General features: G+C 36.1%; 1 protein-coding gene across 4 annotated transcripts in view; it reads right to left on the reverse strand.

The window, feature by feature from the left end:
- Positions 1–22,647, reverse strand: part of DMXL2 (Dmx like 2) — a 152,571-nt gene that overhangs the window by 51,852 nt on the left and 78,072 nt on the right. For all 4 annotated transcript variants that reach the window (XM_072808513.1, XM_072808511.1, XM_072808512.1 and 1 more), the window contains exons 14-16: positions 9,386–9,475; positions 7,126–7,243; positions 1,668–1,787 (exon numbers count right to left, since the gene is read on the reverse strand). In XM_072808513.1, coding sequence (XP_072664614.1) covers positions 1,668–1,787; positions 7,126–7,243; positions 9,386–9,475 — 328 coding nt within the window. The remainder of the gene's footprint in view (positions 1–1,667; positions 1,788–7,125; positions 7,244–9,385; positions 9,476–22,647) is intronic.

The raw sequence follows: 22,647 nt of genomic DNA on the forward strand, positions 1-22,647 counted from the left end.
AGGAAGTAAGAGCAGGGGGAAAAAGCAAAGGCCTTAGAGACACAAAACCTGATTTTGAAACTTGGTCCTATGACAAACCAGATGTGGAACTTGGTCAAGTTACTTAATATTATTCCATTAGTAAACTGGGGATAATGTCTGTCTCATGTGTATAAAACACTAATCTCAGTGCCTGGCACCTTAAAGGTAGTCAACATGTTCCTTCTCCATCTAAGTTTAAACGTCTAATTTCATTCTCTGCCAGGATTTTCAACATACTGATAAATTCAAGTATTTGCTGTGAATGACAACATACACTACGTTAAACCTGTTGTGAATGTTAGAACCAAAAGATAGACACTTTCAGTCATAGCTGAAGAGAACATATTTGTTTGTTTCTACTGTAATCTTGTTTGTGACCTTTTACTGCTATCAGAAACCGAGTAAGCAAGCAACTCTACACTAGGCCTGGCTTTAGAGGAGCAGCAGTGGGAAACGTCCTTCATGAGCAGTGAGGATGGAAGGTATCACATTCTTCCTGTCCTACCACAAGGATCTGTCGCTACCTCTATTAATTTCTTCAGAACCATTCCCAGCTCTGTGTCCAACTCTAGAAAATACTGTATTCTCTGGTGGGTTAAAAATTCTCTTCATGACAAGCTGGTTTTAGTTCACTCTACTCTTCCAATTTTTGTGAAACAACATGTAACACCAAGAGTGAACTTCAAAGGCTTTGAAAGAACTTCTGGATTCCTGCTACCTCAAGATTAGGCTCAAATGGGCACAGGTAAAGATTAATCAAATCATTTGGCTTTTCTAACCCTAGTTCATGGCCCAGTCAGAACTGCTGTTTATTATGTGATAATATGAATTACAAAGGGAACAAAAAATATTAGTTGACTGTATTAAATGTTTAATGCATACAAAATCAGTTATATTATACAACTACTTAGAAAAAATAAAATCTTTTAAAAACAAAATATTTTGAGTTAACCAGCTTAACGCAAATTCAGCTTCATATAGCTATCTGTGCAGTTCATTTTTACAATTATTTTCATTTTACTCAGAAAGTAAAAGTTTGTTCTAAAAAGATGGATCCATGATCAACTTCTTTGCTTCATACTACAGATTTTCTAATTTGCTAAGAAATCAGTATGAATGTGTATAGCAAAAGCATGGTTAATGTAACTTATCACTGTTGGATTTCTTAATATTCTACAAAAACAGTTCTACTTATGAGCTTCAGATGCTCAACTGTATTTTAATAATAGCAAATCTGCTTCTCTTAGTGATTCTGAAGCTAAGTACGCTGTGTCAGATTAAATCATGCATTAATTCACAGAAAAGCACAATTTTAATTCTATGGGCAAAACAAATTTATAGAGACACAGTAAGTATCTAGGACATGGTCATCGTAAGCATTCAATAAATATTAATTGAAAAAAATAAAGATCAAACTTTTAAAAAATATGTCTAATGTGCCCACAGACTGGTTTGGTTTTAAATTAATCTGTTTCATCAATTATTTATGATCTTGTAATTAAAAGTCTGGCATATCCATACTTCAATCCAGCAACTCAATTTATAGTTTACTGGATCTTCATTTTAAAGAATTAGCCAAACTAAAACATATTCAGTAAAATGATTTCACATTCACCTGTGCATAAAATTATAATATAATTACTTACCTAAGCATGCCTGTACAGATTTAAGGTGAAGGTGCCACATGTGGAGAATAGAGTAATTATTACTGTCCTTTTCAATTACTACTAGAAAGAACTTTTCTGAAAACGGTGGTGGACGATATCCTATTATTCAAAAGAAAAGTACATTTAAGTCATATTTCCATTGGGCTAAATAAAATAAAGACAGTTTTTAAAAACATCTCTTGATATGTATACAAGTCAGAAGGAAGAGGAAAAAATAGATATGTAGGAGTTTTATGTCATTTTTGTGCCAAAAATTAGGTAGCTATCAAGGACTAATGGGACTCTGTCAAAAGTACACCAAAGCCAACACAAAGGTATACCTATTGGTCAAAGATGAGACAATCTGAGTATCAAAGAATAAAAATGAATACAATTTATTAAAACATACTGACACTTAAAAAAAACCATGAGTACCTAAATATTAAAAGAGAAAAAAAAGGGCACATAAGAAAAAAAGGAAAAGGAAGAATAAGAAAAAACAGAAGGAATAAAAGGAAGAGAAACAAAGAGAAGGACAGAGAGACAGAGACAGAGACAGAGGAAGAAGGAGACAGAGCAAAAGAGGAAGAGAATGTGCAAGAGCATAGTCAGCTTCACTGGATGCCTCTCATAGTAAATGAGACACTAGTTCCTTATTTGGAAAATTGAAGAAACATGTATCCTCCTTTTCCTATATGAAAACACAATTTTAAAAAAATTTAAATGCATTGGGGGAAGGGCAGTAGTGGCAGTACAGAAGAGACTTTTTAGAAATCTTATGCATTTTTTTAAAATTAAAAGACACTGTGGATATAATTTTCCCTGTTGACAATTCTATTTTTCATATGTGACAATGAAATCTACACAAAACAGAAACTTTCTGTATTTTTTTCCTTTTAATTCTAGTGTAGTTAACATACAGTGTTATATTAGTTTCAGATGTACAATTAGTGATTCAACAATTCTATACATAACTCGGTACTCATCATGATAAGTGTACTCTTAATCCCCTTCACCTATTTCACCCATCCTCCCACCAACCTTCCCTCTAGTAACCATCTATTTTCTATAGTTAAGAGTTTGTTTTTTGGTTTGTCTTTTTTTTTCCCTTTGTTCAATTGTTTGTTTCTTAAATCCACATACAAGTGAAACCACATGGTATTTGTCTCTCTCTCACTAGCTAATTTCACTTAGCATTATACTCTCTAGCTTTAACCATATTGTTGCAAATGACAAGATTTCATTCTTTTTATGGCTAAATAACATTCTACTGTGTGTATATGTGTATACACACACACTCCCCCCACATTCTCTTTATCCGTTCATCAATCAATGGACACTTGGGTTGCTTCCATATTTTGGCTATTGTGAACAATGCTGCAATGAACACAGGGGTGCATATATCTTTTCAAATCAGTGTTTTTGTATTCTTTGGGTAAACACCCAGTAAGTAGTATGATTACTGCACCACAGGGTTGTTTTTAATTTTTTGAGGAACCTTCATACTATTTACCACAATGGCTGTGCTTGTTGGCATTCCCACCAATAGTATAGTTTATGGGTATATGGGGGTTTCTTTTTCTCCACATCCTCGCCAAGACTATTTCTCATGTTTTCTGTTTTAGCCATTTTGACAGTTGTGAGGTGATATCTTATTATGGTTTTGATTTGCATTTCCCTGAAGAATGATATTAAACAAATCTTTCCTTAAAAATGAAAATCCGTAACGACAATCTCTTGGCAATGAGCACTGCTAGAGCTCTAATTGTCTCTAAATACCACATCTCATTAAAAAGAACAATGTGGAGTGACAACTCCACTCTTGCAAAGGATATCTACAACACAAGCTTAGGATAATTTATGGTACTTGAAAGAAGGTAAACTAGTAAAAATAGTAAAGTTGTGACAAAAGGACTCAGGACCAACTTGAAAGGGCCCTCACTAGCCTAATATGGGACAATGTAAGCAATAAAAATAATGACTGAAAACTGGCTGATATATGCTGAGTACATAAAAATCCATGAGTGATAAGTACTTCTATGTAATTATTCTTCAATAAAGTGTTTTTAAAAAATGGATTCATAATGATACTCAAAAGAAAAAGAAAGCCAACAACAACAATAATATATTCACCAGTAATCCCTGGTAATAACTTGAGTACAAACTCCCTCTTCTAAAATTCCCAATTAAAGGGAAAGAACTAAATACTTACCTGCCTTTCCTAAAAATAATTCTGTATTTCAAAGTAGCCAAATAGCTCTAGTTGATAAGAGAAAGCCTTTCTTTACAAATACTTTCCGGCTAATAAATAAATGAGAATTGATAAAGTTAGGAAAATGTAATTTTGCGATCTTAAATGAAATAATGGATCTAAAGACAACAACATTAATAGGAGAAACCATGATATAGCAGATTGGTGGCAAACATTACACTGAAACCACCACCTGCGTCTTCTGCATCTAGTATCATTAAAAATGAGACATCCTAAGAGATGTTCTTTCTTATGTCCTTCTATGAAGGGCACAGCATCACCTAGAAATCTGAACCTGGATCTAATAAAATCTACATAGGTAATATGCTAATAGGAGAAAGTTTGAATAACACTGTAGGTAATTAGGGAAATTCCTATATAATAACTTTCTCTAAAACAAATAAGTGGCATGATGAGAGTATAAAGAGGGCATCACTTTAGATTAAAATACCCTTAAACAATGAAATACAACAATGTAGAGAGTTTGTTTGGATATAGAGCCAAACAAATTAAAACCAAGTAACTTTTGACATTTTTGAGACACCTGAATAAAGTAAGCATGGACTAGTTATTACACAATTCTGAGGAATTTTGTTATTTATCAATGTGATAACAGCACTCATTTAAAAAATCATTTTTAGAAAAAAAAAAGAAAGTCATTTTTAGAAATGCATGTGGAAGTACACAGGAGTGAAACAACATGATGGTTGGGTTTGTTTTAAAATATTTCAGAAAGGAGCACCTGGATGGCTCAGTCGGTTAAGCAGCCGACTCTTGATTTTGGCTCAGATCATGATCTTGGGGTGGTAGGATGGAGCCCTGCATCAGGTTCTGCGCTAAGCGGGGAGTCTGCTTCAGGATTCTTTCTCTCCCTCTGCCCCACCACCCCCCTTGCTTGCACTCTCTCTAAAATAAATAAATAATTTTTTTTCTAGAAAAAAGGAAAAGGAAATAGGATAAAGCAAGTGAAACAAAATCTTTAAACTTTGTACTCTAATAGGCATTTTTCTTAATTAAAAGAGAAGTTAAAGGGGTGCCTGGTAGAGCACGCAACTCTTGACCTCAGGGTCATGAGTTCAAGGCCCATGTTGGGCATGAAGCCTACATAAAATAAAAAATTAAAAAATTTTTTAAATATTAAAAGAAATTAATTTTTAACTAAAACTTAAGAAGTACAAAATAAGGCAGGGACAAGGAAGAGAGAACATATGCCTATCAAGTCCTTTAAAGAAATAAAATAGCTATAAAATCAAGAAGAATACCAAAATCTAAGGGAAAACCAAGAAGGGCATTAGGAAATCTTTTGACCTAATTTTACAATGACATAAAGAAATATAAAAGGAGGTAAATAAAAAACATTTTAAATGTCTTTCAATTAAAAATATTATGATAAAATAATTACTTTCTATAAGCATTATCTCTAGTAGGTTAGCATGAATTTCTTGTTAGAAATAAGATGATAAAGTGTAGCTAGGTTTTGGGAAAGCATTTTAAAAAGTTCAAACCAGATAAAGGTGAAATATTACAGAAAAGCATGTTTTAAATCCATAAAGCAGTCCTGTTATGCCCTATTGATAGTGAAATAAGACAATGTGACAACTGAATAACTTATTAAGAAGAAAACTATTAATATAAGAAGATGCATGAAAGGAAAAACTTACTAGTGGTAAAGACATGTCAGAGAAGAATTCACTCTTATTTTTCACTAAATAAAAGACACTACATAAATTTGGTAGAAATACTGTTCATAAATGTCTATATATAATTCTGTGATATAAGCTATATCAAGAAAATTTATTATGTCTATTTGTCTATTTAGAAACTTATGATCTATAACCAAATTAGATAAAGGATCTAGAAACCTTTTGTTTTTTGTCTTTTTTTTTTTAAGATTTTATTTATTTTTCCATGAGAGACAGAGAGAGGAGAAAGAGGCAGAGACACAGGCAGAAGGAGAAGCAGGCTCCATGCAGGGACCCGACGTGGGACTCGACGTGGGACTCGATCTTGGGACTCCAGGATCACGCCCTAGGCCGAAAGCAGGCACTAAACTGCTGAGCCACCCAGGGATTCCCTGTAAAATTAATTCTTTTTTTTTTAAAGATTTATTTATTTATTCATGATAGACGTAGAGAGAGAGAGAGAGGCAGAGACACAGGAGGAGGGAGAAGCAGGCTCCATGCCGGGAGCCCGACGTGGGACTCGATCCCAGGATTCCAGGATCAGGCCCTGGGCCAAAGGCAGGCGCTAAACCGCTGAGCCACCCAGGGATCCCCTGTAAAATGAATTCTTAAAGCAGAACATATCTTTCCTTCTTTCAAACAGAAAATATTCTATTTGTTCTATGTTCACATATGTTCTATATTCAAATAGCACATGACTGTTTCATAATTACAAAGTTAGAACTTTTAAAGGGAACATTTTAAGCTAAATAATAAAGTTTAAACTAAACATCATATGGGTTCTACTCCTGAAAGCTCTTATGGAGAATTGCTTTCTTTCACACACAAAAAAACAAATACATATCAGAGGGCAACATCGTGAGATGGTATCTTTAATTCACAGTGTACCTAAGGTCCCTGATATACCATAAAAAACAATGTCTTACATTATATATTCATCAATGGTCTTTATCAATTTATCGGGGACTTTTAAAAACTTACACTAAAATTAGTTTGCTTAAGGTACTACAGGGAACTTAATACCAATAAGAGATAATTTAATTGTAAGATTGAACACTTAAAATTACTTTTTAAAACAATTAAACTGGGACACCTGGGTAGCTCAGTGGTTGGCCTTTTGCCTTTGGCTCAGGGTGTGATCTTGGGGTCCTGGGATCGAGTCCCACATTGGGTTCCCCATGGGGAACCTGTTTCTCCCTCTGCCTGTGTCTCTGACTCTCTCCCTATGTCTCTCATGAATAAATAAATAAAATCTTTAAAAAAAATAAAAATAAAACAAACTAGGATTCAAAAATAATATTTTCTTGGCAAAAGTCTATGTCATTGGTAAAACTCTCTTTCAAAATGTAATTTTCATCCAAATGCTTTCTTCACATACAAACAAGCAATTTTTAAAGAACTGATATTATTTGCTAAAAATTACAAGAGTGATGACTTTTGATAATATAGATCCATACTCAATAAGAATTTGGAGGACATTTTTTAGGATTAAAGTATCAAACTCAAGTCTACTCCTTAAAAGTACCTTGTGATGGCTGAAAAAATATTTCTGTTTCCTTTTTCTCCATATCTTCCTTATGTGGTTTGTATCCTATAATGAAATCTTCTTGAAACACATGAAGCAACTGTGTATTTGAGCCACACTACAAATATGAAAAAAAAATTTAATCTTTCAATTCCCTGCCTCCACCCACCACCTCCCCAAGAACACTATTGTAGAAGAAATAAACTAATAATTTCTATTCTTTATCAAGTGACAAATTAGAAAGGAAAAAGCAACAACGAAAAAATCATTAGAATCACCTGGGCAGAGAAAATCGCTTTCAAAGATACGATAGCCAGTGGCAGAATTGAAGAGCTTTAATTTAAAAAAAATCAACAGATCTGCTTTTAAACACATACACACACACACACACACGACAAGTGATCTACACCACTCTGAGCTAAAAAATACTAGGTCTCATGAATGGCTGGAGAGCACTATGCTATGTTACGAGGCAACTAGTACAGGATTCCCTTAGTTTTCTAATTCCACTTGAGAACCAAAAAAAGAAAAGGAAAACCAGAAAAGTCCTCAAAGTATTCCCTGACTGTCTAGTGGAAATTGTGAGGGGCCCTATGACAGCCAGTTGGGGTTGGGTGACACACCTCTGGATTAATGTATTTACATGTAAGTAACTAGAATTTCTAGAAGGATGGATGAGACAACACTGTCAGCTGCTACTGCTATGCTATGTGAGCACGTTTTTTAACAACACAGAGAAAAAGAGTAAAAATAATACAAATGGCCGCTTACAATTACAAAAGTGAGCTGAAATTCAAGGAAAAACTAAATCTTATTATGGAAGTGTGTCAAGACAATTAGATGGCTACCCCACAGATTTTAGGAAAGGGAAGCACTGGATGAGTGGGCTAAATCTTACAGAATAAAGGAAATCAACCTCCTTACAAACTACACAGAAATGAAAGGACTGTAGTATTAGGTTAACCCACTGAAGTTTTATGAAAGTTATATGGTATTTTTATGTTTCTCTATATAGAAACCAAAAATCTTTTCATTTGGGTCACCTCCCCAAAGGAAAAAAATAAATGAAAAGGGAAAGGTAAGGTCTTTACGGAGACAGAAATCATACAGCACACTAGACACAAACCTAGAATGTATTTTAAACTTTGTAATTTACGAGCCTAAGCCATTTATCAGTGCTTGCAGTTTACCAATCCTTGTGTTAAAGACAGCCACAACTAGAGGGTGAAAATTCTTGAACAAGTATGAAGTTAAAGGCATAATGCTAAGTGAAGAGTGGCCTCAGTTAATAACCCTTGGTGAAGAGATGAAGCTGAAGTGGGAGATGAATTTAGCACCCAGCCCACTAAAAATCAAGGCCTTTATGGGAATGAAGACAATCCACTCTTCTCTCATATCCCTATGGAGTGGAAAAAGGAAATCACAGGTTAAGGATTTCCTTGGAGGCATTTGTAGTTTGAGTCTGGCAGCCACATTTCTGTTGCCAAGAGCTGACATGGTAATTTCTCTACATTGGTGAAAATTATTACATTTTCACCCACAGAATGTACCAGGCACCATGGGGAAAAAAATAACACAATTATATTTGTTTTTTAAAATGGTCAGCTCTTTCTTCATTTCCTTGTTTAAAAATACTGGTATAACTTCCTCACAACAATCTTGTTTTTTTTTTATTTGGAATAAATACATTAGGTCTATCCTTTAGGTCACCAACATGATCCTGAAGAAACAAATATCCTGAGAACTAGAAAGGGATTCATGAATTTACTGTAGAGAGAAGGGTTCTCCCTATTTCCTAGGTATTTTCTGGGGAAGAACAGTAACTACAAAAAAGACCTGTGATTGGAAAGTAAATGTATATTTGGATCCCACTTTCAGCTGAATTTTACTGGATATCATAAAAATATCTAATATTCAGCCTAGCAAGGCAAACACTAAAGCTGAATTGAACTATCAGCTGAGTTGAAATGAGGAATAACGTAAAAAGGGAAACCACAATCCAAGCCTCTATGCAGCTGTACTGTATTTTCCTTTATGGTTTCCCTGACTGAATTAAATGACCTTTAAACAGGAAACAAGGCTACAGATATAATTCATCTGGAGAATAATTCCTAAATCATTAGATTTTTACTGTGGAAATCAAGAGAAGCTGGCTATATTTAGTATCAAACAAGAGAATTATTCTGACAACGAAATATATGCACATAAAGCACTCTGGAATAGAATACATTAATATCTCCATTCACAAGCATGTTTTTACTTGGTTGGTTATTGCGTCGAGTTCAATAATGCAGCCAGGCCGCGCAGTAGACTGTTGGCTCACAATATTAAACACTTCTCCAATAAGTTTCTGTAAATAAAAAACAGAAAATGCGAATGATCAACAATTTATGAATCTATTGTGAGTATGATACAGCATCTCAGACATTCAAGGCCCCTCTAAATACTGATTGGCAATGGCAATTCATACATTCAAAAAAAATTTCAAATTTCTATACTCTTATTCTCATTTTTAAAATTAACCAGGTAGAAAATTCTACAGCGTTTAGCTAAATAGCATATTATTTTAAGGCATCTGGTTCTTTTAACATGCCTTCATTTTGCAATCTTAAAGCTCCAAGACAGACACGGCTGGGTATTTGGCCCAACGCCCATGTGTAAGGTCTGCAGATGTGCAATGCCAAGTAAAAGTACAACGCTGCCAGTTAGAAGGTATGGGCAATGGTTGAGAAGAAGTGGGACTCTGCAACTTGAGATGAAGATGTTTGAATATGGGAAGCCTAACTATGAGTCCCCAAACTCCCAAACCTTTCTGCTGAAAAAAGCAGTCCTTTCTCCATCCTTCCAATCAGGATTTCCTTGCATAAAAACCTTTCAGTAACTTCACTTGAAGCAGTTACTTAACAAGGAGATGCCCATTCTCTTCTATATCACCTATTATTTATGAACTCTGGGCTGGTAAGAGGGGTGAGATCCCAGCTTAGCCTAGGGATATAAATACAAGATTGGCTCTGGAAAAACAACATATACTCTGGGGTTGAAGGATATTTCCAATTTGTATCAGCAGAATTCCAGAGACATGTATGAGAACAGATTCTATGGTTATTAGACCAAGGAGGCAAAATACATGGCTGGGTATGGCTGAATTTATTGTTGGGTACATTCACCCAAGATTCAGGATTTGAAGTGTTATCTCAGACATCTGTCTGCTGGGTTTGTTAACTGAAATCTGGATGCAACTCTGGCCTACAGGTGGTGAGGTTAAAATACTGGAATACCTCTAACACACCATGAATCCTTGCTATTCAAGTGTGGTCAATGGACCAACAACAACAGCAGTGTCTGGAAGCTTTCTGTAAATACAATTCTCAGGCCCGGAAGCTAAAACATCTGCATTTTAACACAATCTCTAGATGATTCCTGTACATACTGAAGTTTAATATGTACTGACATAGATCAATGGTTCTCAGATTTGGCTGCACACTCAATCACCTGAGGAGCTTTAACAATCATTGCTGCTCAGCTCTCACTCACAGAGACTGCTTTATTGGTCTAGAGTATAATCTGATCACAGGCATTTTACAAACTCCTCAGTGCTTCTAATATGAAATCAAAGTTGCAATCTCCTTGCAGGGATACCCATTTTAGGTAAGGATTTGCCTTTCCTGCCCACAACTCTGCTGCTAGCACTGTGACTAAGGCCTTACCAAATGCCTTATTCAACACTACAGGATCTTACTCAACTTTACCTCCAACAAAAGAACCCTTTTAACAGCAGAAGATAGGGCCAGAATTAGGATAAAGTGAATGAAGTACTACCTTAGGTGTGAAAATTAAGGGGGTGGGGAAGGAGGTGCCAAAAAATCAATAATCAAGATAAATAATATCTTAATGCAGTATTTTTAAAAGATTTATTTATTAGAGAGGAGGGGGGCATGCCTGTGCAAGTTGGGGGAGAGACAGAGGGAAAGGGAGAGAGAACCTCAAGCAGACTCCCTGCTGAGTGCAGAGCCCCACATGGGGCTCAATCTCACAACTCATGAGACTCTGACCTAGGCTGAAATGACAAGTCAGACATTTAATTGACTTAGCCACCCAGGCTTCCCAATGCAGTATTTCTTAAAATCAAAAGTAATGCAAAAAAATTTATAATGAACAAAATACCAAAATTTTAAATATAGGATTCAACAGTGTTATGGGGCACCTGACTGGCTCAGTCAGAAGAGCATGTGACTCTTGATCTTGGGGTCATGAGTCTGAGTCCCACATTGGACATAGAGATTATTTAAATAAAAACTAAAAAGAAAAAAATGCCTCAGTGAGCCATATTAGAGCTGAGACATGTTTTTATGTATTTTTAATGGCTTTTTTCCAGAACATTAAAATGGTTGAAAACTACTGAAAAATTGAAAAGAAGGTGTATTAAAACTCACAATATTATTTTAAGCTTAAATTTATTTATACCAAAATAAGATTAATGACTATTTTACTTTCCTGGATTTAGTGGGAGCTAATTTAGCAATATTTTTTAAATCTACTTTTTGCTTATCTTGTTTTAACTACAGAGAACTTCCCTATTTGGCAGTCTCTTAACTGAATGACAATTTTAAATAATTTTTTTCATTAATTAATTTTTTTTCCCCCGAGAGGGAGGAGAAGGAAGGACAGAGGGAGAAGGAGAGACAGAAATGTAAGCAGGCTCCACACCCAGTGTGGAGCTCAATGTAGGGCTCAATCTCACAATCCTGAGATCATAACCTGAGCCAAAATCAAGAGTCAGATGCTTAACTGAAGGAGCCACCCAGGTGCCTCCTTAAATTATTTTTAATTAACTTCAGCTTACTGAAACTTCTTTTGCAGGACAACATTGTGACTAGTATTGTTTTTTTTTAAAGTTCTGAAGTCTGCTTCCAAATTTGAATAAAACTGCATTAAGCAAAATTTGTGAATCAGTTTTAGAAGACCCAAACACAATGTTGATTTTATATTACAAATTATGGATATTGCATGACACTTAAAACTTTTTCAGATGAATTTTCCACAAGACTGCAAGTCAGTAGCTGCATTTTATAAACAAGATTATCTAGGGACGCCTGGGTGGCTCAGCAGTTGAGTGGCTGCCCTCTGCTCAGGGTGTGATCCTGGTCCCGGGATCGAGTCCCACATCAGGCTCCCTGCATGGAGCCTGCTTCTTCCTCTGCCTGTGTCTCTGCCTCTCTCTCTGTGTCTCTCATGAATAAATAAAATCTTAAAAAAAGAAAAACAAGATTAACTTTTCTCCAGCTAAAAATTCAAAATCTAAAACAATTCAGTTAATTTTTCATACTTCCATTTTGTTTTTTGTTTTTTTTATTTATGATAGTCACACACACAGAGAGAGAGAGAGAGAGGCAGAGACACAGGCAGAGGGAGAAGCAGGCTCCATGCACCGGGAGCCCGACGTGGGATTCAATCCCGGGTCTCCAGGATCGCGCCCTGGGCCAAAGGCAGGCGCCAAACCGCTGCGCCGCCCAGGGATCCCTATACCTCCATTTTGAATGTGAAATTAGTATGCTTGGTAGTCAGAATAACGGCCCCCAAAATGTTCTCATCCTAATTCCTAGAACCTGTAAATATGTTACTTTACATGACAAAAGAGATTTTGTGTGTGATTAAATTAAACGTCTGGAGATGGGAAATTATCTTTGATTAGATAGAAGGGTCCACCATAATCATGATGGTCCTTATAAGAAGGAGGAAGTATGGAAGGACTCAGAGAGAGAAACAAAGGCCAGAGAAAGAGATTTGAAAATGCTCTGATGCTCGCTTTAAAAAGGAGGAAGGAGCCATGAGCCAGCCAAGCGACACAGGGGGAGAAGTTGGAAAGGGCAAGAACATGGATTCTCCCCTACAGCCTCCAGAGGGAATATGGCCTTGCCAACACTTTGGTTTTAGAATGTCTGACCTCCAAAACCATAAGATAGTAAATGTATTGTTTTAAAGTCACCAATTTGATGGTGACAATTTGTTATATCAGCAGTAGGAAACTAATACAGATTCCCACAATCTCTGTAATCTTTACTTGATAGGCATTTTTTCCAATAAGAATATCACATCTTATAATTCATGTATTTCCAGTTTCCCTTTTGCTTTTAATTCATTTTCGGTTCAGGGACTATACGCATACCTCTTGCTAATAATTTACACTCACCAAACATAATTTCAAAGTTACTCTCTCACTCTCTCACTATATCCAACAAATCTCAATTGAAAACTGGATTAGCAAAGAAGTAAATTTTGATCACATTATTGAAGTGTTTGCCTTCATGAAAGCCAAGAAAATAAAATTATAATAAATTCTGTTTAGGGCATAAGTAACATTTAAACTTAAAAGAATACCATGAATTTTAATATACTTACTTCTAATTTTCAACTACTTTAATGTTCTGGTAAAAAATTAACCATTAAGAAATTACAGAAACATATGTTTATAGAGGCTTCCTTTTGCCACAGGCTTCAATGTGGCTCATCGTGGCACTGCTGGATCTGTATTTAAAATTTTGTCATTTTGTTCATCAAGGACTTCTCTGCATTTATTTTGATTGTTTGAAATACAGCACTAAAACTGCCCAACCCGGTAATTCCACTACTACTGGACATTTACTCAAAGAAAATGTGAACACTAATGTTTAGGCCCCCCCACCAGGTTTAAAAAGAAAAAAAAAAAAAAAAAGACAAATACCCAAGGTGCTGACAAGAGCGTAAGAGAATGTAGAATTTGGTGGTGAGAGGAGGAAACTATGATTACTGAATTCAGGCTCTGTGACTATCTGTAGAAGCAGGGGCTATAAGAGCTTTCCTTGACATTGTTTCTTTCCCCTGATTTTCCAACTGTGACAAGTACTGAGAGTGCAACAGCTTCAATTCAGGTTCCAAGTAGGACCATGACTAAGCTGGCATCATTACACAATGACACAATGCCAAACAGGAATCTGCATTTCCCCTGTGCTGGAGATAAAAGTTTCTCCATCTAAATAAAAATCAGGAATAGATGCTAGGGGGCAAAAAGAGTGGACTTTGCTAGCTAATCTTTCTCTGCATCTAAACTTGATATGCATTGTCTGCTTATTCTGTGCCCCAAGAGGTTTTCTTCTGGACAGTATCACCTAGCTCCCAAGCCCACTTCAGCTTCAGGCTGAATTCACTCCATGGGAGGGACTGGTCAGAGATTGGAGAGAAAAGAGAGAGATTAGTTGGGGTATTTATGCCCCCTGCTCCCCACAATTCTAGCAGTGGCTATTCTCCTGTGTGGCTACCTCTCCCAACAGGCAGCTCCTTTTCCATGGCTTTTCTCTCACCAGACTTTGGTATACTGTTACTGCTCTCTTGTCCCGCAGGCACAGGGATCTATTTTTCTACTGTCACTGCAAAAGATTATCAAAACTTAGCGATTTAAAACAACACAAATGTATTACCTTATAGTTCTGTAGGTCAGAAATCTGACATGAGTCTCACTGAACTAACATCAATTTGTCAGCAGGGCTCCATTTCTTTCTGGAGACTTGAGAGAAAAGCCCAATTTCCTTGCCTTTTCTAGCTTCTAGAGGTTATCCATATTCTTTGGCTCATGGCTCCCCTCTCTCCTTCCCCAAAGTTAGTAAATTCATCTCTGATCATTCCTCTTTTATCACGTCTCTTTGTGACTACAGCCAGGAAAAGTTCTCTGCTTTCAAGGACTCATGTGATTAGGCTGGGCCTACCCAAATAACTGAGGAAATTTTGACATTTCAGGGTCCTTAATTTATTCACATATGCAAAGTTGCAAAGTCTCCTTTGCTATGTGAGGTAACATATCTGCAGGTTCTGGGGATTAGCATGAGCATCTTTGAGGCCATTATTTTAATAATGGTAATAATAGCTTCATCCCTCTGCCAGACTCTGAGTGCCTTATTATCACTAGTGGGTGAATCATGAGCTCAAATCGTTCAGGAGTTCTTTCATTAAACTCTTCATACTTAAACTTTTAAAAGTGTGTCATCTGTTTCCCACACAGGCCCTGACTGACAGAGATTAAATCAAGGTGGCACTGATTGTCTCTCCCTGAAAAAGTGCAACCTTTACCAATGTGTTCTCCCCACAATATGCAAAGACCTTTGTGTAGCTTCTTCTACTTAGTATACTCATCCCTCTCAATTTAAATACTATAATCCCACAAAACTTGAACAACCAATTCAAGAGGAAATACAAACAGCCAAAAAAATATGAAAAAACATTCCATTCCTGCAATAATAAAAAATGCATAAATCAAAGTAGTATGTATCAGTTCAAAACAATGATTTTGACAGAAAGAAGAAAAAGAGGGGGACACCTGGGTGGCTCAGCGGTTGAGCATCTGCCTTTGGCTCCGGTCATGATCCCGGAGTCCCGGGATTGAGTCCCACATCGGGCTCCCTGCATGGAGCCTGCTTCTCCCTCTGCCTGTGTCTCTGCCTGTGTCTCTGCCTCTCTCTCTCTCTCTCTCTCTCTCTCTCTCTCCCTCTCCCTGTGTCTCTCATGAATAAATAAAATCTTAAAAAAGAAAAAGAAAGAAAAAGAGGGCAGAGAAAACCTGTACTCACATACTTTGCTGATGAAGTACAAATTGGTAGAACAGCTAGCTTCTCATTGCCTTCACAAGGTAATAAAACTCTTAAGCATGATATTCATTAACTTATTCATTAACTCAACAAATATTTATAGAGTGTTTATCAGATATCAGGCACTGGGAATACAGCACTGCCTTCATCTCACATTTAACTGAAGACAAACAAATAGCACACAAGTAAAACAAACTATGAAATGGTACTAAGTGTGAAGGGGAAAATAAAGTGGGGAAGTGGGCAGAAGTATTTCGCAGGGGTGGTCAGGAAGCCCTCCCTCGACTGAAGACCTAAAGGAGGCAAGAATACAAACCATACGTTATCTGAGGGAAGAACATTCCAGGTCGGGAGAATAGTAAGTAAAAGACACTAAGATGAGAGACTGTTGGCCATGCTCCAGGACCACTAAAGAGACAGGTATCGCTGGAGCCAAAATGAGGGGGGCAAAAAAGTAGAAAAATATAGTATCAGACAAGTGAAGGAAGGCAGGATGGGGGTGAGAGGTAAAGCCCGTACAGTATTACAGTTCACGGTAGGCAATGGCTTAAGAGTGACATGACCCAAACAAATTACACTTTAAAAATAGCATTCTGACGTCTATGTTGAGAATAGGAAGTCCAAGACCACCTTCCCCCCACAGACACACAGATTTAACAGTGATAAAATTAAACATGCTTTCATGAAAAAAAAAAAAACACCCAATAAACTATGAAGAGAAAGAAACTACTTCCATATAATAAAAGACAGAGATGAAACGCTCAAAGCTAATACCATACTCAATGGGAAAAGACAGAGTTTTTCCTCTAAGATCAGGAATAAGGCAAAGGATGCCCACTCTCACCACTCTATTCAACACAGACTGCAAGCTCTAGCCAAAACAATTAGACAAAATATAAGCATTAAAAAAAAAAGACATAGAATTACCTGTTTGCAGATGACATGATCTTATACGCAGAAAACCTCAAAAATCCACACACACACACTGCCCAAAACACACACACAAAAACCTGTTAGAATAAATGAATTTAGCAAAGCTGCAGGATACAAAATCATCATTCAAAAATCAGGTGTGTTTCTATATACTAAAAATGACAAGTCCAAAAAGGAAGTTACAATCTCATTTAGTAGAGTGTCAAAAACAAAAGACTTAAGAAAATGAACAAAGAAGATGAAAGACTTATATGCTGAAAACTACAAAACATTACTAAGAAAAGAAAATATGAATAAATGGAAAGATATTGCATGCTGTGGATTAGAAGATTTAATATTGTTAAAATGTCCATACTACCAAAGCAATAAACAGATTCAATATAATTCCTATCAAAATCCCAGGGGCATATTTTGCACAAATTGAAAAAACCATCCTAAAATTCATATGATAACATGGGGGAAAGATTCAGGACACTGCTTTCATCAATGATTTCTTGGATATGACATCAAAAGCACAGACAACAAAATAAAAAATAGAGAAATGAATTACATCACACTTAAAAACTTCTGCACATCAAGGAAAACAACCAACAGAGTAAAAGGCAACCTACAGAATGGAGGAAGTAACTGCAAATCATCCATGTGTTAGGGGTTAACATCCGGAATACAGAAGGGACTTCTACAATTCAACAACAACAACCACAACAACAACAAAAAAGGACCTCAACAGAACATTTCTCCAAAGAAGATATATAAATGGCCAATATGTACATGAAAATGTGCTCAATATCACTAACCACTAGGGAAATGCAAATCAAAAGCACCACGAGATATCACCTCATACCCATCAGAACGGCCACTATCAAAGAATAGAAAATAAGTGTTGGAGTGGAAACAGAGAAGTTGGATCCTTATGCCCTGCTGGCAGGAATGTAAAATGGTGTTACCATTATGGAAAACTGTATGGTGATTTGCAAAAATAGTGTGACCATATGATCCAGGAATCTCACTTCTGGAGATACACCCAAAAAAATTAAAAGCAGGACTGAGAAGAGATATCTGCACAACTATGTTCACCACAGCATCATTCACAATAGTCAAAAGATAGAAGCAACCCAAATGCCCACTGACAGGTGAATGGATAAAGAAACTGTGGTATGTGCATACAATGGAGTATCTTGCAGCCTTTAAAAAGATCGTGTCACTTGCTACAAGAGAAACTTAAAGGACATTACACCAAGCACCAAAACAATGGTATCTTCAGTATTTTGGATGGAGATTTTTTCTTAAAGTTCATTCACTGCCTTCTGGGTGCCTGGCTGGCCCAGTCAGTGGAATGTGCGACTCTTGATCTCAGGGTTGTGAGTTTGAGCCCCACACTGGGTGTAAAGATTACTTAAAAATAAAGTCTTTAAATTACTGCCTTCATAAACAGTCTGCTCAACATAAATCCGTTTCATGACTCAGAGTCACATTTATGAACATTAACTGTTACTTGTGTCTTTAGAGGTCTAAAAGATCTCAAGCATGCCCTTAATAATAAGTACCAAATGTACACTGGTATCTGACAAGGAACATTAGGAATTTCCAAACGTCTGCAAAAGTTATCTAAACTACATTTTGCTACCTAAAACCTCAATCACTTCACACTCAATGTATCTCAAACTTAAGTCATCATCAATACCTTACAAATACCTAACCACTGCTAGTGGATCCACTACCAAACTTGAAACCTTAGAATCATTTATTTTAGTATCCATATTCAGCTACTACCAAGCCAAATCTCACTTTAGCTCAGGTTTATTTTACCACATGCTTTGATGACCTCAACAGATTTCCTGCCATCTCCAATGCTTCCAGTGCCTACCAACTACACTCTATCCTATAAACTAACCTCTTTACTTCCCTGTCCAAAGAAGTTTATTGTCCTCTAAATCCAGCTTTCACTTCCAGAATAAAATTCAAATCTTTTCAGAAGTTTCTTATAGCAAAAAAAGAAAAGAAAGGAAAAGCTAGCTTCTACCCAGCATCTAAGAAAAATCTCCTTTGAGGAAGGACAGCATGTGACAACTTCTTGCCATATTTCAACTCACAATTAGTAGAGGAAGTAACTAGAAAAACTGCAGCTCTGACTTACAAAAAAAAAAAAGAAAAAGATCAGCAGAAATAATGAGAACTTGACAGGATGCAATCATGTTAAGAGTTTAAGATTAACAATAAGGGTGAGGCCCTATAGTCTTAACATTTAGAAAGACAAAAATCTCAGAATTCCTTGTAACATATGGCTCTAAAAGTTAAAATGGCTTAAGAGAATCTGGAGGCTAGAGTGACTTGGACATTCCTGACTATGCAACTGCAAACACAACTGATGAGAAAGAAAGGCCTGTTAGTGTAACGAGTTGGTCTACCCAGAATGTCAGAATGCCATCTTATTTAGAGGAAGGATGTTTGCAGATCTAATCTGTTTAAGATAAGGTCATACTAGGTTAGGTTGGGTGTCCTTCTAAAAAGAGGAGAGGACACATAGAGACACTCATAGAAAAGAAGTCCATGTGAAGACAGGCAGAGACCACAGTGTTGCAGCTCCAAGCCTAGGAACACCAATGATTGGTAGAAGGAACCAGAAGTTAGGAAGAGGCAAGAAAGGATCTTCTCTTAGAGCCTTGAGAAAGAGCATGCATGGCCCTGCCAACACCTTGATTTCAGACTACATGTGTATGCAAAAAATAGAGCTGGAAAATATGTGAAACACAAAACTTAAAGAACTGAAAGAAGAAACGGATAAATTCGCAATTACAGTTGAGAATTTCAACACCCTTCTCACAGGAATTGATAGAACTGACAAAAAATTAGCAAAGATCTAGAGGAACTCAATGCCACCATTTTTATGAAAACAAAATCTAATTGACATTTTTAGAACACTCCATCCAACAACAGCAGAAATATATTCAAGTGCCATGGAATGTATACTAAAATAAAACAATGTTCTGGGTCATAAAACAAACCTCAGTAAATTTGCAAGGATTTAAATCACAGAGGGTGCTCTCCTACCACCATGGAATCAAATTAGAAATCAGTAACAGAATAACAGAAAAATCTCTCCCCAGTATTTACTAGAAGTTAAACAACACACTTTAAATAACCAATGGGTCAAATAAGAATTCTCAAGGAAAATTTAAAAATATAGTGAATGAAAATTAAAATACTACTTACCAAAATGCCAAAGCAGTGCTGAGAGGGGGAATTTACAGCAGTCAATGCATATGTTAGAAAATAAGAAAAGTTTCAAAACAAGACTCCAAGCTACTATTTTATAAAACCTAGAAAAAGAACCTCCCTTACCCCCCACCCCCAGAAAGGACAAGATGGAAAAAAATGGTAAAGGGGCAGAAATTAATGAAAATGAAAACAAAAACAAAGAGTTCAACGAAACAAAGAATTCACTCTTTGATAGTATCAATAAAATGAACAAATCTGTGCAAGACTTAAAAGGAAAAAAAAAAAGGAAGACAGTAATTACCACGTTGATGGCATATATCCATCATATAATGTAGCAAGAAGGGTACTTCACATCTGGGGTATTCTTCCCCCAAAAAACAAATTCCAGTCTCACCATGAGAAAAATAGCAAGCCCAAATCAAGGGAAAATTCTGCAAAATGTCAGACAAGTACTACCCAAAACTGTCAAAGTCATGAGAAAATATGGAGGAAGAAAGAAATGAAGAAAACTGAGAAACTATACCAGATCAGAGAAGGCTAAGGATTCGTGATGACTAAATATAATGTGGTTTTCTGAATGAGATCTTAGAATACAAATGGGACATTAGCAGGAAAGTCAGTTAAATCTTAAAAAGTCTAGAATTTAATTGATCATAGCATACTAATGATAGTTTCTTAATTGTAACAAATGCATTCTGGTAATATAAGATGTTAACAATAGGGGAAACTGGCTGTGGGGTGTATGAGAACTCTCTACCGTATTTGCAACTTTTCAATAAATCTGTAACTATTCAAAAACTAAGAATTTATTTTAAAAATTAAGTAACTGAATAAATTACTGTTTTCAGAGTACAGAGATACAGGAAAAGATAAGCTTATCAGTAGAGGCTGATACTTTAATGTTAATAAAGATGCAGAGAATAAGACCTCCTAATTCCTGCTTTGTCTCTGGTCTTTCATTTCAAGATTTTAGCTTGTTGGGGTGATGCCTGAGTGACTCAGTCAGTTAAGCAACAGACCCTTTGGCTCAGGTCATGATCTCAGGGTGGTGAGATCAAGCCCTGAGTCGGGCTCTATTCTGTGTGTGGAGTCTACTTGAGATTCTCTCTCTCCCTCTCCCTCTGCCCTTCCCCCAACATGCACATGCACCCTCACATTCTAAAAATTAAAAAAAAATTAAAGATTTAATTAGAAAAAAAAGAAGTTAGCTTGCCAAAATAGAAATAAACAAAAAATTTTCTACAATGAATACATATTACTTCTTAACACTAAAAAAATTAATGAAAATAGGTTTAAGAAAAAATGTACATTGGTAAGGGAAGAGTAGAAGGCCAGGATAAATTAAGAAATTCCAAGAACATATCTAACAGCTCTACATAACTTGATATTTTTTGGAAAAGTAATGCCTGGGTTAGTGGGAAATTTTGCAAGTGAAATCAATGAACTACAGAAGATGTTCTCTGAGAAATAATGGGAAATGTCAGGGCCAAATACTAGCAATATGTAAATGTTCCAATTTTCAAAAAGGAAAACAATATAATTCAGTAAGGCAAACTAAGCTTGATGTCTATTTGTACAATGTCTTTGTAACAGACATCAGGGTAGGTACATTTAACCCACTATACTTTAAAACAATCATCTCATGCAGATTTGACTTCTTTTTTGACTACAGAATATTTTAGCAGACGGTGTATTTTGTATTTTATTTCAGCAAAGTACATGACAAGCTGCCTCATGGAAATTCTAGAAACAAGCTGAAATATTCCAGTCTCTGGTCTTTCAAGGAAAGACAGACAATACAAATGAAGAAAGATGTCAAATGTACACTGCTAGGCTCTTTTTTCAGACAATACAAATGAAGAAAGATGTCAAATGTACACTGCTAGGCTCTTTTTTTAGTCCTATCCTGTTTAACATTTTTATAATTGATTCAGATAAAGATGTGGAAACATTCATCCAAGAGACTGGTGATATAAGTCATAAAGCAATAACACAAATAACAGAATCTGGATTCAAAAAAGATACTGAAAGACTGAACCTAGCAAGATGAAATGTAATAGTGAAATAAGCCTTCATTTGGGCCACAACTCAAATTACACAAATACAGAATGGCTTGCTGACAAAAAGAGACTTTGGAATATTTAAATAAGTTAGCTCAGTATGAATCAATTACATACAAAAAATCTGGCATGACTACCAAAAACACAATAGAATCTAATGAGAGAGGCAATCCTGTTGTATTCTAGTGGTCCTACAACGCCCAGAACATAGACAAACCGAAAACTGCTAAAGAGAGTAATCAGGGTCACATATAAAACACAATAAGTTTATTGGTGGAGGGGGCCAGGTTTGGCCTGAGGAAAAATGTTTTATAGGTTTAATAAAGACCATCATCTTTAATTATCTAAGTTATTTCACATACAAGAAATACCAAACTTATTCTAAATGGAACCAAGGCTAACAAGCAGAATCTAAGAAATATAAATTTAAGTTCAGTCTAATAGTGAGGATAATTCAAAGGCAGCATTTAGGGTCGAAGATCCCCCCTCCAGGGCCAGATGACAAATTGGCAGGAATACGGTAGAGGGGAATAAAGCATCAGATGGCTGGTTTAAACTAGGTGACCTATAAAATATCTTCCAATTCTATGATTTTAAGATGTTACTTCCTCTATGCCAAACCTCTGGCTCTGGTCCAATTGGTTTTCCCACCATTCCTGGAACAAGCTTTACTTATAAGCACACTTTCCTGTATC

The sequence above is a fragment of the Canis lupus genome, chromosome 32 (assembly GCF_048164855.1).
Source record: "Canis lupus baileyi chromosome 32, mCanLup2.hap1, whole genome shotgun sequence".
Taxonomy (NCBI): Eukaryota; Metazoa; Chordata; class Mammalia; order Carnivora; family Canidae; genus Canis; species Canis lupus.